General features: G+C 39.3%; 2 protein-coding genes across 3 annotated transcripts; one reads left to right on the top strand and one right to left on the bottom strand.

The window, feature by feature from the left end:
* Window positions 1-126: 126 nt before the first annotated feature.
* Window positions 127-16,015, top strand: nr1h4 (nuclear receptor subfamily 1, group H, member 4). 2 transcript variants are annotated; one of them, XM_078256037.1, is made up of 9 exons: window positions 127-214; window positions 6,148-6,525; window positions 10,294-10,434; window positions 12,071-12,213; window positions 12,318-12,416; window positions 12,731-12,830; window positions 12,934-13,080; window positions 15,550-15,663; window positions 15,777-16,015. In XM_078256037.1, the coding sequence occupies exons 1-9, from the start codon at window positions 127-129 to the stop codon at window positions 16,013-16,015; spliced, it is 1,449 nt and encodes a 482-aa protein (XP_078112163.1). The 2 variants fall into 2 exon arrangements, with proteins under 2 accessions (XP_078112163.1, XP_078112164.1); XM_078256038.1 differs by lacking the exon at window positions 127-214 and adding an exon at window positions 4,962-4,992.
* A 1,993-nt stretch (window positions 16,016-18,008) lies between these two features.
* c1qtnf13 (C1q and TNF related 13) lies at window positions 18,009-21,660 on the bottom strand. The gene is made up of 3 exons (XM_078256220.1): window positions 21,632-21,660; window positions 20,977-21,059; window positions 18,009-19,143 (listed from the first exon to the last, which is right to left on the bottom strand). Exons 1-3 carry the CDS (start codon window positions 21,658-21,660, stop codon window positions 18,071-18,073), a joined length of 1,185 nt encoding a protein of 394 aa, XP_078112346.1. The 3' UTR covers window positions 18,009-18,070.
* Window positions 21,661-22,626: the final 966 nt, after the last annotated feature.

Genomic DNA, 22,626 nt, shown 5'->3' with positions numbered 1-22,626 from the left:
AGTTTTTCTCAATGCTTTACCAATCACATTATTTGTATGCTTGTTACAGAAGTAAACAGAGACTTACCATTACCACTACCCAGTCCAATCTGTGTTTTCTGAGTTGGTGCCCGACGACCATCCTGAATGAATGAGTGGTGCCCCGACATCAATGTGGTGGGACCAATCCCACCCAGCGATGAATTCTCCATCTCAGAGAGCCCCCACTTGTTTGGTAAGTCTACTTGGCAGCTCACAGAAAGAAGAGTCTACAGCCCCACAGTGGTGTTTTGAGCTAAATGCTAATGGATGCTAACATGCTCACAGCATAGACTGTAAAAAATACTGGACGGTGACGTCACCCATTGGTTTGTGGACTACAGTTTTGAAGCCTTGAGTTTGGCATTTGGCCGTTGCCGTCTTGGTTATTTGAAACCGGACATGCTCATATTTGAACAAGGGTTTGGAGCTGGGGAAGATGACTAAGTTAATGTTTCCTACGGTTCAATAGCGCTGTGCTAAACTATACGCTAAAGAGGGAAACTTGCCAATTTTAAACTGGCTGAAGAGAGTCCACTGGTGCTGTTTAGCTGCATGCACAGCAGTACCCATAACTGGTTGAAATCAGCAGACTTTCCCTAAAATTACCAGCTAATGCTAGCGCTAGCTTGCTTGGCAGGGTGCAACCGGACGCTGAACAAGACATTTTTTGGTAAACAAGTGGTCGAAGAGGTCAGTTTAAGACAAAAACGCGGACAACACCCAAAAACAAATGAACAGTTATTTTAATGTACACAAGGCCATGGTTAGCATTGCTAAGCCTCTATCATGATTGACAGGAGTGTGTAGCCACATCCTAAAGCATGCCCTGCTTTATCATCAATTTTAAAGTAAATGGGACCATCATTTACAATATGAACATCATGCTGTATTGAAGAAGACTTGACAATAGCGATTGAGACCATAAACTCAATATCAAAATGCTTACTGAGGTAATAAATCAATTGAGAAGTAGGGTCATTTCCCCATAGACTTCTATAGAAACTGACTTCTTTTTGCTACCAGTAGAGTCGCCCCCTGCTGGAAATTAGATAAAATGCAGGTTGGCTTCACTTTAAAGACCCGGAAGCTACAGTCTGGCTCACAGTGACAACACTAATCAGTCCCTCCAGAAAAACATGATTATGCGATCGCATAATTCAATGCATAATCAGCCAAAGTCCACATATTTATGCGGGGGCCGCATTTATTTTTCAAATACGCTGCACTTTCGCGGCATAAATTGCGGATATCCGCATTTCTGTTGCAAAAAAGTCACATATATCTTAACAGAAAGTTGAAAAATGTTGCGTTTACTTCACACAAGAGCAGCCATTTTCCCCTGTTGCCATGGGAACGTTATGAAGTGACATTATGAAGTGACGTTATGAAGTGACGTTATGAAGTGACGTTATGAAGTGACGTAATTACGCGACGTGAACATCATCGAAAAGCTGTAAACCCCGCGATGAAGCCATGATGAAACCGCAGTTTTTGCAAGTTCCCGCAATTTCATTGCATAAAATTGCATAAATATCCTGCATATTCCATTGCATTTTTCAAGAGAACGTGCCGCATAATCAAGGATTTTTGCCCGCAACAATCACAAAAAACTCAGCATTTTTCTGGAAGGACTGACTAATATGCTGATGCTAAGCAGGTATAATGTTTTCCATGTTCACTATCATAGTTTTGCGTGTTAGCAAAGCGAACAGTTGCTATTTAGCATTAAATACAGCTGAAGTTGATGGGAATGTCAGGTATTTGGTCATAAAACAGTACTGAACAAATTCAAATTGTGACCTGATGATGGCGTCGGATGAAAAGTCAGGGGATCACCAAAAGTTAGTACAAGTGATCCTAAAGGCAGGGGCACCACCAGCAATTTTGGGCCCCATGACAAAAAATCAAATTGGGTACCCTCTGCGCAGCTGTTGTCACCACATCTCTAGGACCTAACTGTCCCATCAAAAGCTTTACATAACTCTAATTAAAGGCTTGCAACTGTCTTGCTTCTTGTAGTTCAATACTAGTACTAGCACAATATTTATGCTGGTGATTTGTACATGCATGCAAGTCTAGTATGTAGTAGTTCACGATTTGATGCAAGAATAAAAGCAACCATAAAAAATGTGCTGAAGGCCATCTTTTACAGTCTCAATGTATTTTTATTGTCAAATTTGACAAAATGGAAAATTCTCTTAACAAAATTGTTATTATTATTAATTATTATTATAATTATTAATGAAAGATTTAAAAAAAGAAAAACGAACAAACTTAATAAATTAACATCATCCTCTCAAAACAATGAAAACAGCAGATTTTAGCTTAGCTGCATATATATGCCAACAAGAAAATAAAGTGGAAAATGGAATTTCCACACCAGGGTTATTATAGTACGGTGGCCGACAGGGGCAAACGCCCTGCAACTTAAGAAAACACACGCAAATTAAGAAAACAACTTCATTAATTTGACAACATTCAGCAAACGCGCAAATGCACACAACACAACCAAATACATAAACGCACTGCAAATATGAAACAATGCAAAAAGAAAAGCACACAAACCCAGAAAACAAATGCAACAAAAAAACGCAGCATCCAGATTACACAACGGAAGTTCTCCAGACCTCTAGAGGAAGCAGCTAAGTGGAACAGCTGGATTTTCGACCCCACGGGGAGAGAGCGCTCTGCCTTTTTATTAGAGTCGGGTATGGCTGCAGCCTGGAGAACTCCATAGACTGTATATTAAATTCATATTATTATTATTAATAACATAATATATTAATAATATAAAGTCTATGGTCCCGTCTCATGCCTTCCCGGCTGGTGCCGTCCCCGAGCTTCGGCTTTTCAAAATAAAAGCTTGCGTCTGGTCCGCTATGTCTTTGTACTTTGGTGTTTTGGATGTTTGTACGGCAATTATGCTAATGAATACAATAACTTTTTCAGCAGATGTCTTACTTACAACACGTTGGAGTTAGCAAAGCAGTTTTGTGTTTATGTGCGGGCAGGATTTATTTAGTTTGATAAATTCCACAGTAAATTGGCTGGTTTACTAAACAGGGAGGGACTAGAAATCCTGTCTGTTTTTTGTATTTCAAGAGCGAATTGCTCCACAATATGAATACAGATTGATCACTTATTTTGTTGGTAAACGTTGTTGTATAATCACAACATTACACTTGAGGAGGCCTATACTTCAGTAATGCGCCTTTCGGACCTTGAAATTAAACCCTCTCATGTAATATGGCTTAAACAAACCTCAACGTTAAACGCTGATGCAGTTTTAAATGTTTTATTACCACGAGTTTACAGACGTCTCTGCTGATTGAGTATCGCCTGTGACCTGAGCCGAGACACAACCACCAAACGAGAGAAAACATATCTCAAACATAGACTTAATATTTACAGTCTATGCAGTTTCTCTCTCTCTCTCTCTCTCTCCCTCTAATAATAACAGGCATGTCATTGAACACAATGTTGCTCACCTTCTTCACTGGGACAGGGAGGGGCACAGTTAGGGGGAGACTGGGGTGCTGCTGACTCATCTGTTGTTAAGTCTGCTAAAAGGAGCAGGGACAATGATTTAATATGAATATCTTGCTAAACGTTTCCCTGCACTGATTAAATGGTGATTAAATGTAGGCTAACACTAGTCTGTAGCTAGCTAGCTTATTTCACTATGGACATTAAGCCAACAGGTTAATACCACTCACAGACTATAGGCTACCCACCTTTCTTGGTGAAAAACTGGGTTACAGTTTGACACCCTTTCCTTTGTCTTTCCTCTCTCTCTCTTTTCTCTCTTTCCTTTTTTGAAAACCAGATTTTGATTATGTTACTTGGCAACATTGTGGTCACTGTAGTTCTGGCACATCTACTGACTGCAACTAAACACCGTCACTGAGTGCTCTACGGCAGGACCAAACCATTTCATGCAGATAGGTGGTCGGTCAATATGGATTTTTTTAAACTTTTTGGTCAATGGGGATATTTAACTTTTACTGCCAAAAACAAGTACAAACAAAGAGATCATTAATTTTATTATTATATTTGAAATATATATACTGAAGGATGATGGTTTAATAATTTTATATTAGTTACCTATTTTTGGGGCCCCTGTCAGTCATGGGCCCTTGGAATTGTCCTAACCTTTCCCCCCTATATGGTGCACAGTTGTGGAAATAATTCATTTAAATGTACCATCAACATTACATTATAAGTAAGTAAAGCATAACAATAAATTCACACACACTTACACAGGAGAAAAGTTAAATATATTCCAAGAAAATATTTACATATTTGCGTTTCTGTCCATGCAAATACAATTACAAATAGTTTGGTGAGAGGCTGATCCGTACATTTATTGTCACAACAACCAATCAACTAACCTATTATAAGCTGACTGCACAAGACACACCTCCAACCTGTCCAAGTGAGTTGTAACATAACACCATGTGCTGCAAACTAGTTAGCGAAAAAGCAGGGAAGTCCTGATAAATCTAGATATTAGAAAGAAAATACAAAGATCAAACATGTAGGCGGAAAATGAATACCCTGCACCTACAAAAAAAAATGTATGGATGCACATGATAATCATGAACCAGTTCACATCCAGGTCTGGCAGCGTACAATCTCACCATATAGTAGCAGTCAGCTGGTAGGCCTACCATTGCCCAAATCTGGAAATGACTCGAGAAATGTGACTGTGTGGTTAATGAGTAGCCGTGGCAACCTTTGCTCCGGTTGGGATTTCTCAAGCAAGCGCCAAGGAGTTCAGTACTTGATCTGCCGTTCTTCCGTCTTTCCCATCAAAAGAAATACATGGAAGATGATTTGTTAGTTAGAAGCAAAGGAAGGACTGGTCTACAAAACACAGCTGGACTGTTGGGATCAGAGACTAAAGTCTCTGAATAGTTTGTGTGTTTGGTTGCATAGAGATGGCCATGGTCCAGACCAAGTCTTCAAGAGGTCAGTGTTACATATACTTTACAGGAGTTGCATTAGTGTTGAGTGTGTCAGGAAATGACAGAATTGATTTGAGGGATTATTCTTATAGACTACACATGGTCTTTGAAACCATCCCCCTGCTGCTGTTTTCAAAGGGAATTTCATGTTGTGAAATGCCACACTTCTGGAAATCAGTAATGATGAAACAACCCTGTAATCCTAACTATTCTTGTATCCATTTCAAAAGTGCCATCTTGTTTGGAGTGGAGGTTACATGTCATTCTTAAAAGGCACAGTGTGCTCTGTGCAAGCGGGCTGTTAATCATTTATAGGTTTATAATATGTGTTGTGAGGGTTACCTACTACTGCTGAGCCAGTTTCTAGTCTAACAAGCTTCTGCAGGGATGCACTTGAAATAAAGTGTTGTGGTTTTCATGATAGGAAGTTAATGTTGCACAGACTGTGAAGCCCCCTGTGACAAACAGGTGATTTCGAGCCTTTGGTATTTAACTGCTTTCTGACGATCTTAGTCCAAGTTATAGGGTTAGGTAGGCTAGGTAATATCAACTTTACTAGGTGTGAAAGTTACTTTGTAATGGGTTGTTTAATAGAATAGAATATGTCTTTATTGTCCACTAGGTTGGAAATTTGTCTTTGGCTCACCAAGCACAAGATACAACATGAAACTTAGAAAGCAGACAAGCTGCTTAACTCAAGTTCCTTTCACAAGCTTTTTTCAAAGCTTTCAACCACATCTTTCTCAGCTGACATGGAGATAACTTCAGCTGACATTATTTGGTTCCATATTTAGCTCCGCAAGGAGGTTATGTTTTCGGCTAGGTTTGATGGTTTGTTTGTCTGTTTGTCAGCAGGATTATGGAAAAACTACTAGCCCCATTTTCATGAAACTTGGTGGATGGGATAAAAATAACTCATCAAATTGTGGAGCGGATCCAAATAGCGGGAAGGATACACAAATGATTTTTCTTTCGTTAACATTTGTGAGAGGCATGGCCTTGGTAGAGGTATGCGCTCTCCGATTGCCCTTCTAGTTGTGCAATGAGACAACTAACCTAAAGAAGAAGGCCACAAGATCCAGCTAAAATCTAAAATAAAAAAAAATTTAAAAGGAAGGAAGTGGGCATGCTGTTTTATAATCCTTCTCCTTCCTCTTAGATATTCTGGCAGATCAAGGAAGTCCTCTCCTGCAGGATCCCGACATCTTACCCTTCACCAGCTATCCCAGCATGCAATACCCATGCATAGAGCCGACCATGTCTTCCACACCATACTACTCCAGTCAGAACTACTACCCACAGTACAATGGAGATGAATGGTATTCACACACGGGGATATATGAACTGAGGAAAGGACCGCTGGAGGTCAGCTTTGATGCTGAGATGGAGGATGTGTCTGCTGTGGTGCCTGCTGTGTGCAAGAGGACCCGGCACATGTCGCAGGCTGGAAGGGTCAAAGGGGAGGAACTGTGTGTGGTGTGTGGAGACAAGGCCTCTGGATACCACTATAACGCTCTTACCTGTGAGGGATGTAAAGGTGAGGAAAGCAGTGCTGTAGTGACACAAATGCGCGAGAGTTTAAATGCAAAACAGTTATATGTGATTTTTACTCCGCTCTGTTCTGGCAGATTCGCTTGCATTTGCATGCAAAATGCAAAGTGGGAATGTCTGTGTTTGTACGGTTTAATGTACAGGCACAGAGAAAGAGTCAGAATCAGAAATCAGAATCAGAAGGGATTAATTTCCAGGTAAGTAGCACTTATGAGGAATTTGCCTTGGTTGTTATACTGCGGCTGCATACATAAACATATTAAACATTAATATGAAATAAACAAACAATGAATACACAAACAAACAACACATACATATATAACTATTTAACATTAAAGGTGCCCTTCCACACAAAACCATTTTCAAATATGTTAGGTCCATGTGTGTTTGTTTTATGTCGTGAATGTGAAAATGAACTGCTACCTCCTCTGTCAGCTCTAGCCACTGAAAAGAAATAAGCGGAGAAATCAGGCCAATTACAAAAGCTGGTCAGTCTGACGTGGTGTTGCCTTAGCTCATTACTATTCATGAGCTCGCCCAGTTGCACTGGGTAAAGGATGCTGATAGCCAGGCTGTCATTGGCTAGCTGTTAGCCAATCATAGTCAAGCAGCTTAGCTCGTTGAATAGTAATGAGAACTGGCACAAATTGAGCTGAGTCTTCCTGCAGGCTTTCTATACCACGCTAGAATGGCTTGAAACAACGTAACCAAGGCATTTTTTCCACAAACATTTTTACAGAGTCCATTGTAGAACTTCAGACATTACCATAAAGTAATGAAAAACGTGTGGCATGGCATCTTTAAGAAAAATAGAAGCTGTACATGGATGTGCAAAAAAATGTTGCGGGATGTGCAAAGGTTCAGGATATATAGAATGTGCAGAGGACAGGTATATAGTGGAGGAGGATGTCGGATTAAGATTCAATGTCAGTGGGGGTGTGGGGCCTTGTTATTGAGGCTGACTGTTTTTATGGCGTGAGGTTTTGGTCCTGATAGACCGCCACCACCTGCCAGGTGGTGAAGAGTAATAAACACATGAGCATTTGTCATTTGTAATTAATATAAAAGCCTTTGTGCAGGTTGGTGCAGAAAAGTGACAGTTCTCTTTCAGGAATATGCTTCTGTGCTGCATCTGATTTCTTTCTTCCTGGTTTGTGTGCTGTTGATAAAAACTGATTAAGGGTTGTTTAATCATACTTTACAACGATTACTACTACTGCTGTACACTGTAGCATACTGCTTTTGATAACATTTAATTACATGCCGGGGACAGGCAGTAAATCCATGTAATCTTACAGTACATCAAGTTCAGGTCTGACTGTGACTTCTCAAGCTGAAGAAAAGATAGAGGCCGATTTAAAGAGAACGAAGGATAGAAGAAAGTATTACAGTCATTTTACAACCCTTCTCCATGTAAATATGATCCACTTGGTGACAGCGGAATTGTGGCCTTTAGCTGTGTTTTTATGACAATGTGAATTTGCTGTGATTCCTGCCAAACCACCGGGTGAATGGATATGAGTGTAATTCCACACTGTGAGGTTGGACAATGCCAGGAGTGCGGCAGCTGGCCTGTCTTGCCGTTTGACTGAGAATAGGCGCAGGTCTACCTGGTACTGCTGCCAGATTGGGTTCCCTCTCAGCTTTCTGCTGTACAAAGCAGAAGCAACCTGAGCTTAGTTACGCTAATGCATGTCATTCTGCTAAATGTTCTATGTCAGAATGTCTAATAACTGTTCCAAAGTTATTCTGCGTGTGTGTGTGTGTGTGTGTGTGTGTGTGTGTGTGTGTGTGTGTGTGTGTGTGTGTGTGTGTGTGTGTGTGTGTGTGTGTGTGTTTTGCCCTGCTGCTCTTCCTGTCTGGGACATTGCAGCCGGGTTCACAGGATTCTCTCATTGACATTATTAACACTGTGTAACCTACGAATTTCATTTATATCAACTTGACATGTTATCCTTATCTGGTTTAATAAGGGGAAAGCTGCATGAAATATATACTGAGAAATGATAAAAGAAGATCAGATTATGTACTTATGTAAAAGTAGAAATACCACAATGAGAAAAAACTCCCAAAAAGTTCTGAATTAATAAGTGTACTCAAGTTAAGTATAGAAGGATTATCTATTAAACGTCCGTGGCAATGTCTCAATTGATTATGTGCAGTGTGCGATTTGGCGGGAGGGCGGGGGGGGGTGTCGGATGAGTGGGATTTTCCCCTTTCTATGAATTAAACTACCCAACAATATATAGGTCAACAAGTACAGCTAAATGATTAGCCCATTAAACACTTGATTGAAAGAACTGTTTTGATTGTTTCCAGTTTCTAAAACGTGAGGATTTTTCTGCATGAGTACTTTTACTTTTAATAGTTAAAGTACATTTTCCTGATGATACTTACATACTTTTACTTAAGTAACATTTTCACTGCAGGCCTTTTACTTGTAACTAAATTTTTTTTTTTTACAGTGCGGTTTTAGTACTTTTACTTAAGTAAAGGATCTAAATACTTCTTCCACCACCAGTCATTCTCACCTCTCTCATCAGCGTTGTTTTGAGCTCCAGCAGTGAAAGACTTCTAAAAAATGACTGGACACACTATCTGCACAGGTAGATGGCAGACAGACATAGTTAGCGACTAGCTGATGAACATAACAGAGCGCTTAGTAGCTAAAGAGCCAGATGTTTCCTTTAGGAGTTGTTGGAAACCAAAAACAGAGCTGAAAGGACAGTAAAACTTTGACTTACATTCATCAGGTTGCCAGAAACAAGACTCCAGATGAACGATAATCTTGCTCTGTGTCTGCTGAATGTGTACATGGACAATTGTTTGTGAAGTTGATAGATAATATGTCAGTGTAGTGTACAGCTTGTTTCTGCTGCCCCCTAGTGGCCACTTCATTACTTCATCAAAAACTACTTCATCAAAAACTAGCGAGTCGACAACTTTGCTAACACAGCCAAACATGAAGTGTGCAACAACACAAGACATTGCATGCCAGCTATTACTTACTAGTCCAAGAGCAAGATGGCCAGTTCTGCGTCTGTCTTGCAGCCTTTTATTTCGTGAAGCTCCTGTCCGAGATTCCTGTCTGGCGGCCTCTTGCTCGGTGACTCTCTTCTTAGCTTCCGCCGTCAACATCCTCTTTGGTCTCTTTGTCTCTGCCATGATGTCCATAGATGCACCGATGCTGTTCCCCACCAGCTGTTTCCTGCGGTGCTCCAAACTCCCAGTCCTGGCAGCACGGCTAACTTAGCTAACTAGCTGACAGCAGCTAATGTTAGCAGTTAGCAGTTAGCGTTACATTAGCAACAAGTGAAAATTTCTGTCCATCAGAAAACTCCATAAACCACAAAGAGTCGAGGCAAAGCAGTCAGAGGAAATCAGAGGGAAAACCAGAAAACATTTTCAACATTAAATATGATCCAGTTTCACCAAAATCAGTGGTAGTGCCGTGAAGGGTTACGCACTTCTTCGCCAAAGTTACATGGTGAAAGAACAAGCAATCGGGGCGCAGATTCGGAATGACAGAGGCACCATTCTCCCTATTACAAGTCAGTGTAGTGTCAATATAATTTTGAAGCTGTTATTTTAAGGTTAAATAGTTGCACAACGTTGCTTTAAGTGAATGTACTTCCCACCACCATATTATAGTGTGGCCCATCAGAAAATACTAATGTACAAAATGTCTTGGCTTTGTATCAACATCTTCTGTACCTGGCCCATGATAATACCTCTTTTTGTCGACCATGTTCAGGTTTTTTCAGACGGAGCATAACCAAGAACGCTGTGTACAAATGCAAGAGTGGCGGAAACTGTGAGATGGACATGTACATGCGCCGGAAATGCCAGGAGTGTCGGCTAAGAAAGTGCAAGGAGATGGGCATGCTGGCCGAATGTGAGTATCATTGATAGTTAAGAGACTCTGGATCCTGGTCATACTGACAGGATGCCGCAACAGTCAGTAGTGAATCAATGTGATGGGAAACGAATGACTTGTAGACATATTTGTACTTACTATGATGCATCAATTCAAGCTGATTTGCACCGTCCACACACACACACACACACACACACACACACACACACACACACACACACACACACACACACACACACACACACACACACACACAGGTTTGTGGCACTATCTTTGTGGGGACCCATCATTGACATAATGCATTCCCTAACCTTAAACATCACAACTAAATGCCTAACCTCAACCCTTACCCTCACCCTAACCATAACCTAATTCTATCCCTAATCCTACAACCTTAACCCTCAAACAGCCCTTTAAACTTGTGGGGTCCAGCATTTTGGCCCCACAAAGCTGTCAGGACCCCACAAGTATACTGGACTCCCGGTTTTTGGACCCCACGAATATAGTTAAACAAGCCCACACACACACACACACACACACACACACACACACACACATTACTGTCTAATCAGTAGAGTCAAGAGAGGCTGTCAAAGGCTGTTGTGGTGAGCCCCCATTTTCCATTCTGACATGGCTTATATCACACAATAGAAAGGTGCAACTTGTGTTACTGTTACAGGAATAGAAGCAGTTAAGACACCTTAAACTCCATTTAGAGAAATTAACACCTTCAAAGTTGCTGCAGTCATTAAAAGGAATTTGCTATGAAGTGTTGTTTTCTTAAAACATTTCTATTTGGGAATGTCTTCTGTATTTTCTATAAGCTGAGCATACCTTAATGTGAGGAACAGAACTTGTAAATGTGAACATGTACTTTTGGAATCTTTGGAGGATGATTAGTTATTGGGTCTATTAAGCGCTGTCAGTTTAAAAGAACAGGATGACGGACTGGACTCCTGTTGCTCATAAATAGTTCAGGCAAGTTGTGATGAATATTGCAGGGTGGCAGGCATTCATGACTCTACCCGCTGGAGCAATAAGAGGTCAACAAATAAGAAATTTTTTCGGTCATAGTGTGAAAAGACGGATGCTAATTCACTGGAGAGATTGGTTTCTTCTCAAGTCTTGAAATTATCTTTTGATTGAACTCAGATAGAAATGTAAAGGACTAACAAAGTTTTGCATTCATCCATTAGCATTAGATCAAGTTATCATAATAAAGGATGGTGAAGTAAAAATATGTTTTCAATTAATGGAAAATATGGCCAGTGCTACAGTAAAAGTAAAAATAGGTTACTGTTAGAAAAAAAAACACATAGTTAGATTATAAAAACAGAAACTAATTGAATTCGAATTGAATGAAACAAGACAATAAATCAATGATTTAAATGTAAACTGTTACTTATGGATCATTGACGCGTTAAAACGCATCGCTGACATGTATGGATTACGTTACACTGAATATAATATACTATATGATGTTAAAGTATTAATGGCAGAACATTACAGTTAAGATTCTCACTCCACTTTGCAGTATTGGTACTAATATTAATATGGCCTCATGATAAATGAAAAAGAACATTTACAAATGCTGTTGAATAAAGAGCTGTGAGGTATTTAACACACATAGTGAAGCCTTCATCACCACTGGCAGGTCTGCTGACAGAGATCCAGTGTAAGTCTAAAAGGCTGCGGAAGAACACTAAGGCCTCCCCGGGACAGTCGACTGGAGACGAGACAGAGGGGGCAGACAACACAGACAATAAACAGGTCACCTCAACCACCAAACTGTCAAAGGTAATCACAACTTCTGTCGTGTCTTGGGAATTTGCAGTTTTTCCACCTTCATTTTTTCTCCAAATTTACTGAGTCATATAAACTGTGACTTTTTTTCTGTTCAGGAAAAAGTTGAAATTACCAAAGAGCAGCAGACGCTCGTGAAATCTATCGTAGATGCTTACAACAGACATCAAATTCCTCAAGACGTGACCAAAAAACTGGTATATCATCCTCAATATCACTTCAAACTTTGCTTTTCTTCACACTATTTAAATTATGGACATTGATCTTTCGAGGATCTTTCAAGGATAAATAAAAGGATGAATGAATGAATGGATGAAAGATCCAATAGATGAGTTCCTGAAAACTGGCAACAGAGAGTACAGCTTAAAGCCAGTACAGAAAACTGCTTCACTTGGACCATTCAGACCTCTGATGCCGCTATAGCTACTAAACGGTGGAGTAGCTTGGTTAGTCTTCTCTCTATTGATCTGATCTTTTTCAGTACTGTTAACTCTTGTTGTTTCTCCTACAGCTCCAAGAACAGTACAGCGCAGAGGAAAACTTCCTCCTATTGACAGAAATGGCAACAAATCAAGTTCAAGTTCTGGTGGAGTTTACAAAAAATATTCCAGGTATTGTTTCCTAGTATCTTATAGAATACATACTTTTATTATACTAAGACAATGGATGATAACATAATGCTGTATGTAATGGGTGGTCTGATGCCTCTGGCAGGCTTTCTCTCTCTGGATCGTGAGGATCAGATCGCTCTGCTGAAAGGTTCGGCTGTGGAGGCCATGTTTCTACGCTCAGCTCAGGTTCTCAGCAAAAGGATGCCCAACGGATACACAGAAGTTTTAAAGGAGAGGGTACGCAATAGTGGTGAGTCAACTGAAGTGATCCGTAAAAATGTAAGGCACTGACTCACACCTCTAAACTTGCATCACGCTAAATTATCCAAATAATTTTAAAGTGTGGAACTAAAATATATTTACTGCTAATTCATTACCTTCATGTGTCTTTGGTGCTTTTGCTCTTCCAGCAGGTTGCACATGCAGCATCATGACATTTGTAGTTCCACCTGCAGCCAGGTCTAGTCTGATCCTGCTTTAATAATTGATCTGCCTGATCTGTGTGATGCAGCCGGGAGATGTGTGCTGACCTGTTGATCTCTGGCTGGGTGTAGGTTACACTTGCACACACACCTTCACTGGGTATAGTTTCACTCAGTTTAGGCATGTGTGTGTGGGCATGCTGACAGGTAGAAGAAGAAGAGCATTCAAAGCAAACCCAGCTCTTCAGTAGCATTGGGTTTCATTTATTAAACTACACACATATATGTTTGTTTTTAGCAGCCTCACTGTTTACACATAACTTCCATATCAAATAGTTGACTGCTTGGTGGTTTTAAGAAATCATTTATATGTATGGGAGGTGTCATTGTGTCAACCAGGTTGGACAGTTAGACAGACAGTGATGGCAGGAGTATGTGTGTGTGTGTGTGTGTGTGTGTGTGTGTGTGCGTGTGTGTGAGAGTCACTGGGTCCCTCGGTGCAGCTCTGGTGTGAATAGTGGAAGAGACATTCACACTAAAGGCCAGTCTGGGAGAATAAGGGAGCAAAGCTGTCTGAAGAGACCATTGTTCTTTATCAAAACATCAAGAGTGCTATTGTTCACTTCTCTCCCTCTGAGCCCCACTGGCATTTTTGAATGCTTGATGATGCGTCCGAGCAGACAGACACCCTCTGCATGTTTGCAGAGCATCGAAAGTAGGAAATGTTGCCAGTGTGCAAGAGCTAAATGAATGCAAACATTTGAAACTATATAGAGAGAAGTTTGTAATAATCATCCTTATTTATTACTGAATCATTACCTAAAGTAGAGCAACAGAGAAGTTTATATTTGTTATATGCTTAAGGGCTCCCCAAAATTGTTCCCCTGTTTAGAGATGAATGACGACGGATCCTACTGCATTGCAACTATTGTATTTTAATTTGTACAAATGTATGACCAGGAAATATATAATCAAAGTGGAGTTAAAACACAATGCAATCAAAGTATTTCAGTTGCAATCTTCTTGTGGAATAATGTACAATATTACACTGATCCATCCCCAGCTTACCACTCAGGTTCATAATATTTTGGACAGTATATTCATAAACGTAGGCAAAAATATTTTGCTGTGTTCTCTTTTTCCTTCCCCCTTTTTTTATCATTCTCCTTAACTTCTTTCTTAAATTTCTCCTCCTCCCTCTCTCTTCTCCAGTTCTGTTTGAAAGATAAGTGTCCAAACATGGTCAAATACTGGGTCACACATGTACCCTGTTTGCAGAAATAAAAGAACACCAGAATACTTGCAATATGTGGAGAACTAGACTTGCTGCTTTCCTTTTATGTAAGCTTGGGTTTATTTTCCTGTTGATCAAATAGATGAACAATAATGCAGATTAGGGAGGACTGTTGAATGTCTGGGCTCAAAGTGCAGATTGTTATGTAACACAAGCTTTTTCTACTCTTTTACTGCTCTTCCTTCTGCATGTTCTGTACATTCATTGTACCAGATAAAACAACTATACTTGTTCTTGTGCAGTGTTTTGACTGTGTTGACTGTTCTTTGTCCTGCACCGCCTTTGACACATCACAGTTTATCACATGAGCACTATACAAACTAACATCATCTGCATACAGATACATATCACCTCAGAGAAAATCAGAGAAACATCAGAGAAAATCAGTTAACAATGTTCAAGTTCAAACATTTGGTGAAAGATTCCCAGTTAATATAAAAAGATTGCAACAGCAGATTTAAAACATACATTTCAAAACATTATATATATATACTTTATATATAACGTTTTTGTAATAATGGACATCCTTTACATTTAAGCCATTGCCAAATTAGTTGAAACAAAGCTAAGTACGCCTATCAGCTCCACAAAAGTCTGTATTTCTCAGTATGGCTATGTTTACAAAATGGTGTCTTCCGGTGACTTTCGCGCACAGAAGCTTGAGCTTGAATTACCTCTTCTGAAGAGTCCATCATGTTTTGTAATCCCCCTTGTCCTCCTTGTAAGTAACTACGTGGAGGAGGGGTGGGGGTGGTGTGCGATCATGGAAGGCTTGTGCCATATGGATGCAACAACAGTGTTGTTGTCATTACTTAAAATTCCTCATTAGGAAGACAGAAACTTTGCACTTTAGCTTTAAAATGTAAGACTTTCCCTCCTACCATTTTGTTGTGTGTTGTAACAACTTATCTTTGATCAAGACTAAGGCATTGTAAATGTAGTACTGTTTATATGTTAAAGCAACAGTAATTAATTAATTAATTGAATGCATCCTTTTCTGGAGGTATGTCAGAGGAATTCATGACACCCATGTTCAACTTTTACAAAAGCATCGATGAACTCCAAATGGCGCAGGAGGAACAGGCTCTTCTAACCGCCGTAACCATCCTGACACCAGGTGAGCCAGCATTAACAGCTTTCAATGATCCAGAAGTATTTTTTAAACACACGTGAGGTGTGTTTTCTACAATTTTTTGATATTCTAAAAGGCTAATGTATCATCCTCTCCAGATCGGCCTTACGTGAAGGATTATCAGGCTGTGGAGAGACTTCAGGAGACCATGCTGGTCGTGCTGAGGAAGCTGTGTGTCCTGCAACACCCACAAGACCCACAGTACTTTGCTCGTCTCCTGGGCCGTCTGACGGAGCTGAGAACACTCAACCACTACCACGCAGAGATGCTAACATCCTGGAGAATGAACGACCACAAATTTACACCGCTGCTCTGTGAGATCTGGGATGTGCAGTGACACACCAGGAGTAGCGAAGAAAGCGGTAACCTAGGGATGATAACATGAACATTTCAACTTGCAAGACAAAGTCATGGTCCAACTACAGTGCATATTTATACTGGATGATGTGAGGATGTAATGTGACCTGTTGATGGCATTAGTCATACATCAGTGAATGTATCAGTGAATGGCTGAATGGATTGTGTTTATTCTGCTCATGGGGTTTTATTTTAGGGCTCACAGCATCTTCATGTCTATCTACTGTGTGATTCAGCCAACTCAGACTTGTCTCATTGTTGAGATGTTTGAAATTATGACAGAGTTTTCAGTGCAAAGAGGAAACTCTTCAAGGGATGGGATTTGGCAAACTTCTTTTTACTGTATACCTCAGGATAAACATCTTGAAGTCCCAATGTGATTAGCTTGACAAGTACAAACACTGAAACCTATTCAAAGCAAAGGTGCTGATAAGAAGTGTAACGTTTAGATTACATTGAGTTTAAAAATGGCTACGTTTATTTTTTATTTGTGAAACTCATAGTACTTGCTACAAAGGCTACTTGCTGTAAATACACAAAAGTTGTATGTTTTCAATAAATAACAAGAGTAACAGAAAATGTTTAGGTTAGAACATTCTTCAGAATATTTTCATATCTGTTATATTACTATTTATGAGTAAACATAAAGACATAACATCTGGTACTTGTGGAAAATAATGATTATTGTTTCTCTTTAACCTTTCTGAAACTGTCTAAATAAACTAAACTGAAATATGTTCAATTTACCCCAACACATTGTAAAAAATATTAATATCTAAGGGTTTCCCTGATAAAATGTGGTCTTCCACCTCCACTATATAACCTGCAACAACTAACAAAAACAATGACTTCCTATGACTTTTTTATGTTATGCCTATATTTAACCCTCTGCTAATATTTCATTTCAGTGGGTATCAGAACAAATGCACATCATTTTCAGGACCATAGCTGTGTTTTTGTACGTTTGGCCAATTTTCTATAATTAAAGAATATTTAACACTGCTGTTGACCATTTTTAATTTGTACAATTAGGGTTGTAAATTGGTAAAATGGTTTCTCCATTTTCTTCTTTGTAAAGCTCTTTCTTTCTTTATATCTATCTTCATTTATGGTATCCTGCTATTAGTGCTGTAGTTGAAGTAGGCATGACTCTGTAGCAAAAGCTTTAATAGTTGCTGCAGCAGCAACTCCACCACTACCTGAGTGGTAACAGTAGTAGTAGTAATATCTGTGGGGAGGATTCATATTTTGAGAACTGTGTATATGTGAAAGTAATCACTTACAGCAGCTAACTTTGCATTCCAGCGCCAACAGCATTCATTTAACTGACAGTGAATGAAACAGACTGTATCATTAGCATTGGACTTATAAGAAACAAGACCTTTTGAATTTGTTGAAGTGTATGAATTTATTTAGTTTCCTGCACATATAAAACTAATGCACATTTAACATCATAAGATATACAGTACAGATATATCTACAATAAAAAGTTCCATGTTATGACTATCACTCTCATGACCATGATGTATCTCTAAATCTAATTTTTACAGTAAGTAGATTTTGATAAACTATACATCATTTACATAATGTTCTTTGCCATGCAATAATAATTTTTACATGTAAAAAAAGCTTTTGAAAATATCTAAATACAAATAATTTGAAAAGTAAATCTATCTGTAAAGCAAACCCCCAATTGTATTAATTGACAAGTTGTTACATAAACACAACTTTTGTTGTTGTCATGTCTTGCAGCTAATTGCACTTCAAGGACAAAAATAACCATGTTGCATGCTGGTCATTGTCCATAATTGTATCATAGCACCATCTTGTGGAGAAATTTGGCAGCAACTGTTATCCCTGGCGTGACATTATTCACACTAGAGAAAATAAACAAAAAGCAAACAAACAAAGCAGTAGGCTAAATGTAGTTACACTATACTGACCACAGATTTGTTTTTCCTGCTTTATCCACATAGAAAACAATCTACAGATTGTCTACATAAACATCAGATTGTGTTATGAAGGGTAAAGACATTTAGAGTTGAGTTCTGTCCTTGGTGGTGGGAGGTGGAAGTGTTTCTGCTTCAAGATAAACCAGGAAGCCAGAAAAGGTGGTGTACCTCCCCTGGTTGCTGTAGACAGCATAACGCTCATCCTGCTGACTGTACAGCCACACGTTGTCGCCCCGGCGGAGAGACAGCAGCAAGCTCTGACTTTGCATCTCCCGTCTCTTCGAAGTGTCCTCATCAAACACCATTGCCTGCACCTCGCCCTTCCCGGTCATCAGCTTCACAGAAACAGCCTTATGAGGGTGTTTTCCCACTGTGAAGGCGAAGAAGTAAGCTCCTGGGAAGTGACAGGTGAACAGGCCTGAGGTTTTGTTGAAATGCCCCCCGATGTTGACGTATTCCACATCAAAGGTCAGAGGTGGCTTGTCCTGCTGCCTGATACTCTGACCCATGAGTGTGGATGTTCTTGCCACAGAGAAGGCAGACCGTGGCTGCTCTGACGTCAGACCTCTGGACAAGGGGTCAGCCTGAGGGGGGCATTGTGGGTAGGACAGCCCTGATGGGGACAGGTGGTTGCTGATGTAGCCGGTTGGGGAGATGTCAGCATAGACGAGGTAACCAGAGAAGGTGATGTAAGGGCCAGCATTGCTGTACAAGGCATATTGAGGACTCTGCTGTAAAAGCAGCCACACTGTGTCCATTTCCTTCAAAGTGATCATTATGCTTTGGCTTTGAACTTTCCTCCCTTTCTTGCGGTAGTCATCATATGCTATAGCCTGCACCTCCTCTCCATTCTTCACAAGTATCACAGAGAGCATCTTCTTTGGAAATTTCCCCACAGAGAAAGAGAAGTAGTAGGCCCCGGGGATGCGGCAGCGGAAGTGACCGGTGTCTGGATTGAAATCCCCTCCAATGTTGACCTTGAGCCTGTCGAAGCTCACTGCCTTCTGCTTGCCCCCCACTATGCTGTTGGTTCGTGTGGCAGAGAAAGCAGAGCGGAGTCCTGTTGTCACTGGAGGGGCATGAAGGGGAGAAGCTGGTCCAGACCAGGCAATCATGATAAATACACATGCCAGGTAGCAGTGTGTGCTCCAATGAGCTAAATAAAGAGAATCAAAGAAATTACATTTACATACGTCACTGAAAGTGTAGTGAGTTAGATACTTGAGATGTTTTTGCTGTCTTATAGTTCTGAACCTGGTGGTCAGGACTCCCAAAGGGTTCACAAGACAAATCTGAGAGGATCACCAAATGATTAAAGGAATATTTCAACATTTTGGGATAAACGTTTATTGGCTTTCTTGCAGAAAGTTAGAGGAGATGATTGCTATCACTCTCGTTTGTCCATTAAATAGAAAAGCAACAGCCAGCAGACAATAGTTTAGCTTAGGGCAAAGACTGGAAACAGGGGGAAAACAGCTAGCCGGGCTCTGTCCAATGATAGCAAAGTCATCCTGCCACCACCTCTAAAGCCCACCAATTAACACGTTATCTTGTTTGTTGAATCCGTAAAAAACAAAAGTGTAAGAAAAAGGTTCTGCTCGGTGTTGATAGGCGGATTTCGTCACCATTGGACAGAGGGGACTAGCTGTTTCCCCGTTCCCCATTTATACTAAGCTAAGCTAACCGGCTGCCGGTGTAGCTTCATATTGACCAGACAAGAGTGGTATTTTCATCATTCAAAAAAAAAAGAAAAGAAAATAGTATTTTCACAGAAAACACATTATTCTCTCTGACTTTTTCTTGTAAAATACTATATATGTACATATTTCAGGCTTCTAAATCACTGTTTAGTTATACTGCTCACAACACATATCCTGTGATAGGGATTTACAAGTATGCTTCAATATAAAAAAAATAAACTTCTTTTAGTTTGAGTCTTGCTTATGAGACAAGACATGAGTTTAACCCAAAATGCCTCCATATAAAATAATCCGAGTTGATAAGGAAGTCTGGCTAAGCCCTGTCGGGATAGATCTTGCCTCTCAAATCAGGCACTCCGTGGGAGCAGCAGCCGCTGTAATGTGGCTGATATTGTCTGTTCTCTCTGTGCACTGAGAGAAGGGACTCGATTAGGTGCTGGTTCATCTGTTCCTGTGTGTGTGGAACAATGCAAAGGTTCAGAGGATTGGTGAGATGTGGCAGGGCAGAATGCTAAAAGAGATCACTTGGATAAGTTGCAGAAAATCAGTTATTATTAATATGGGATTTTCATGAAATGCTTTAGCTTTTTGAAGACTTCTTTTCAGGACTTTTTTTTTTGACATTCCTGAAATCCTTCTGTTTTACCTTTACATACATTGGAGAGTATACCAGATTCAGAATCAGATATAAAATTATTATATATCTTAAACAAAAATAGGCTACTACTATTACTATAATATTTTATAATGTTTGCAGACACATACAGAAATAAATCAATTTAAAATCCCACAAGATCAGATTGGTCTGATTATGACTTAATGAGTGGAAACCTTGCACCTGAAAGGTAACAAACATGGGTAGTAATTATAGGCTCAGAATTTAGACCTGGCTGTTGCCTCTGTCACCTGTTATATACACATTTTAGAAAACCCTAAAGATAGATATTTTGCCTTAAACTGTGGTGGAAAAGCCAAGGTCAGTGTCATGAAATGAGTGCGCTGGCAAAATAATAGCTTTATAGGAGTGTCCCCTTCACGTTTCAAAATAACATTTTGACATTTCAAAACAATCTACAGTATAACATAATGTATTCTTATTTAATAGAATCCATGTTTGTGTAGCAATAATGTCAAATAAAGCGTGACTACAATAAACTAGAGCAAACTAGACCAGTAGAACTTACTATACTCCTGCCAAGACAAATAAAAAACAGATCATACATACATGTCTTATTCCACCTCTGTTTCTATACACAGACGTCATGCTCAAAAAAAGTAACCAAACCCACCTGTTGGGCTTTGTTGGGACAGAAAATGCATGCTGAACTTCGTCTTCTTAGACAGCTTTGTAAATAAAGTTCCTCTTAGTTTGCTGCACAACTAAGACAATGCTCATGTAACAGGCCTGACACCCAAAGAGACAAAGCGTCTGTCCATACAGACATGTCAGGAGGAGGAGCTCCAAGTCCCCTCCAATCTATAGCTCCCATTCAGCCTGCAGTACAAAAAAAGTGAAAATGCAGCTGTAATATACAGTCTTATTGGCTCATGGAAATGTTAGGTCTAATTCATGCTTTGTTTTGTCTAAGACATAGACAAATAGAGTAGCTGCGGGACACAAAGTTTGGCTTTTCAACTTTAGAGAAACTCTTGCTTCCAAATCGAGCAGACAAAAAAGGTTCATGTTTAAAATGTATGAAATTGCCAAATAATGCACTGCCATAGTAACTTAGCAACTGTACAAAAAGCATTCAAAGTGTTCATTAAAAATAAACACTATCACAGTGTAAAAATATTCAATAAAAGTCCAATAATACTTGGGTGAAAATAAATATTGGCTGTAAAATAATCTTAAACAAACAAAAGGACTTTCTCACTCTCTCTGTGTGTGGAAAATGGTTGTAACCACAACTTTAACGCTGTATTATCATAATTTCAGTTTACAGTCTGATCTTGTGCTTTATTTGGTTCATTTGGTGTTAAACCATGAAGGCTAAACAACAAAAAAAGAAAAATAACTTTTTTTATAGATAACACTTTTGTATTTAAAATAAGAAGATGAAAAATAAACACATGACTTCTGTCCATATTGTCGTTTTCATAAAATCTGTTTTCAGCATTTCTCTAACTGAATCTTTATCCCACAGAAAGCATTTCAAATGCATGTTCCACATCAGTTCAAAAACTTTTCACAGAAATACATTTATAATAAATGAATTGTTTCTCTGCCAATATATCACAAAATCCAGAGAATTCAGAAGTATCATTATTCTTTAGTTTGTTAAATATATTTCTTGGACTTTCTCAGAAAATATATTTATCTGACTTTGTGACAAAATATTTATTAAGACCAAATTTCCAATTAATATGGTGAAAGTGAATATACAAATTGTGCTTACCATAAGGAATTGCAGTGCTATTAAGCATAGTCTGATGTATCTGTTGGTATATGTGTATCCTTTATATTGATAAAGCTAGCTATAGGTACATAGCTACAATTTGTATGTATTTATTGGCTTTATTGGCATGATGTTATGCTATAAACATGTTGCCAAAGCAAAAATATGTATTGCTTTGTGGCATGCAGTAACATATTCTCCTGCCAGTTCTACTGTAGTGCTGTCTTCTCCCAGAAGGGTTTGAATTAGTCTGAAATTCTCTGTCCACTAAATGATAGCATTCTAGTTTTTTGATTGGCTTTCTGTTTTCCACTGCTTGAAATATCTTTATTATCTTTGTCTAAGCTAGGCCTATTTGTTTTACTTGTGAGTTGGAAATTATTTTCATAGCATCACTTTGACATGTGAAAATGATTCCCTCATTTGTTCCATTCCAGGTATTTTTATCTGGGTTCAGATAGTTTCACTTTTCTAGGTAGCCTATACAGGCTACTACATACTATATAATATAGTATTTTGCTCTGTATTGGTGGGAATCTT

The sequence above is a fragment of the Sander vitreus genome, chromosome 8 (genome assembly GCF_031162955.1).
Source record: "Sander vitreus isolate 19-12246 chromosome 8, sanVit1, whole genome shotgun sequence".
In the NCBI taxonomy this organism is placed as follows: Eukaryota; Metazoa; Chordata; class Actinopteri; order Perciformes; family Percidae; genus Sander; species Sander vitreus.
This window is presented reverse-complemented; position numbering and strand designations above follow the sequence as displayed.

Excerpts from the sequence above, each read along its gene's own strand:
- nr1h4 (XM_078256037.1), top strand. The coding sequence starts at position 127 with ATGAATGAGTGGTGCCCCGACATCAATGTGGTGGGACCAATCCCACCC. Across the intron at positions 215-6,147 it reads AGAGAGCCCCCACTTGTTTG|ATATTCTGGCAGATCAAGGA; the intron begins GTAAGTCTACTT and ends CCTTCCTCTTAG. Across the intron at positions 12,214-12,317 it reads CAACCACCAAACTGTCAAAG|GAAAAAGTTGAAATTACCAA; the intron begins GTAATCACAACT and ends TTTTCTGTTCAG.
- c1qtnf13 (XM_078256220.1), bottom strand. The coding sequence starts at position 21,660 with ATGAACCAAATAAAGCACAAGATCAGACT. Across the intron at positions 21,060-21,631 it reads ATAAAGCACAAGATCAGACT|CAAACTAAGAGGAACTTTAT; the intron begins GTAAACTGAAAT and ends TTAGTTGTGCAG. Across the intron at positions 19,144-20,976 it reads GTCCCAACAAAGCCCAACAG|CTCATTGGAGCACACACTGC; the intron begins GTGGGTTTGGTT and ends CTCTTTATTTAG.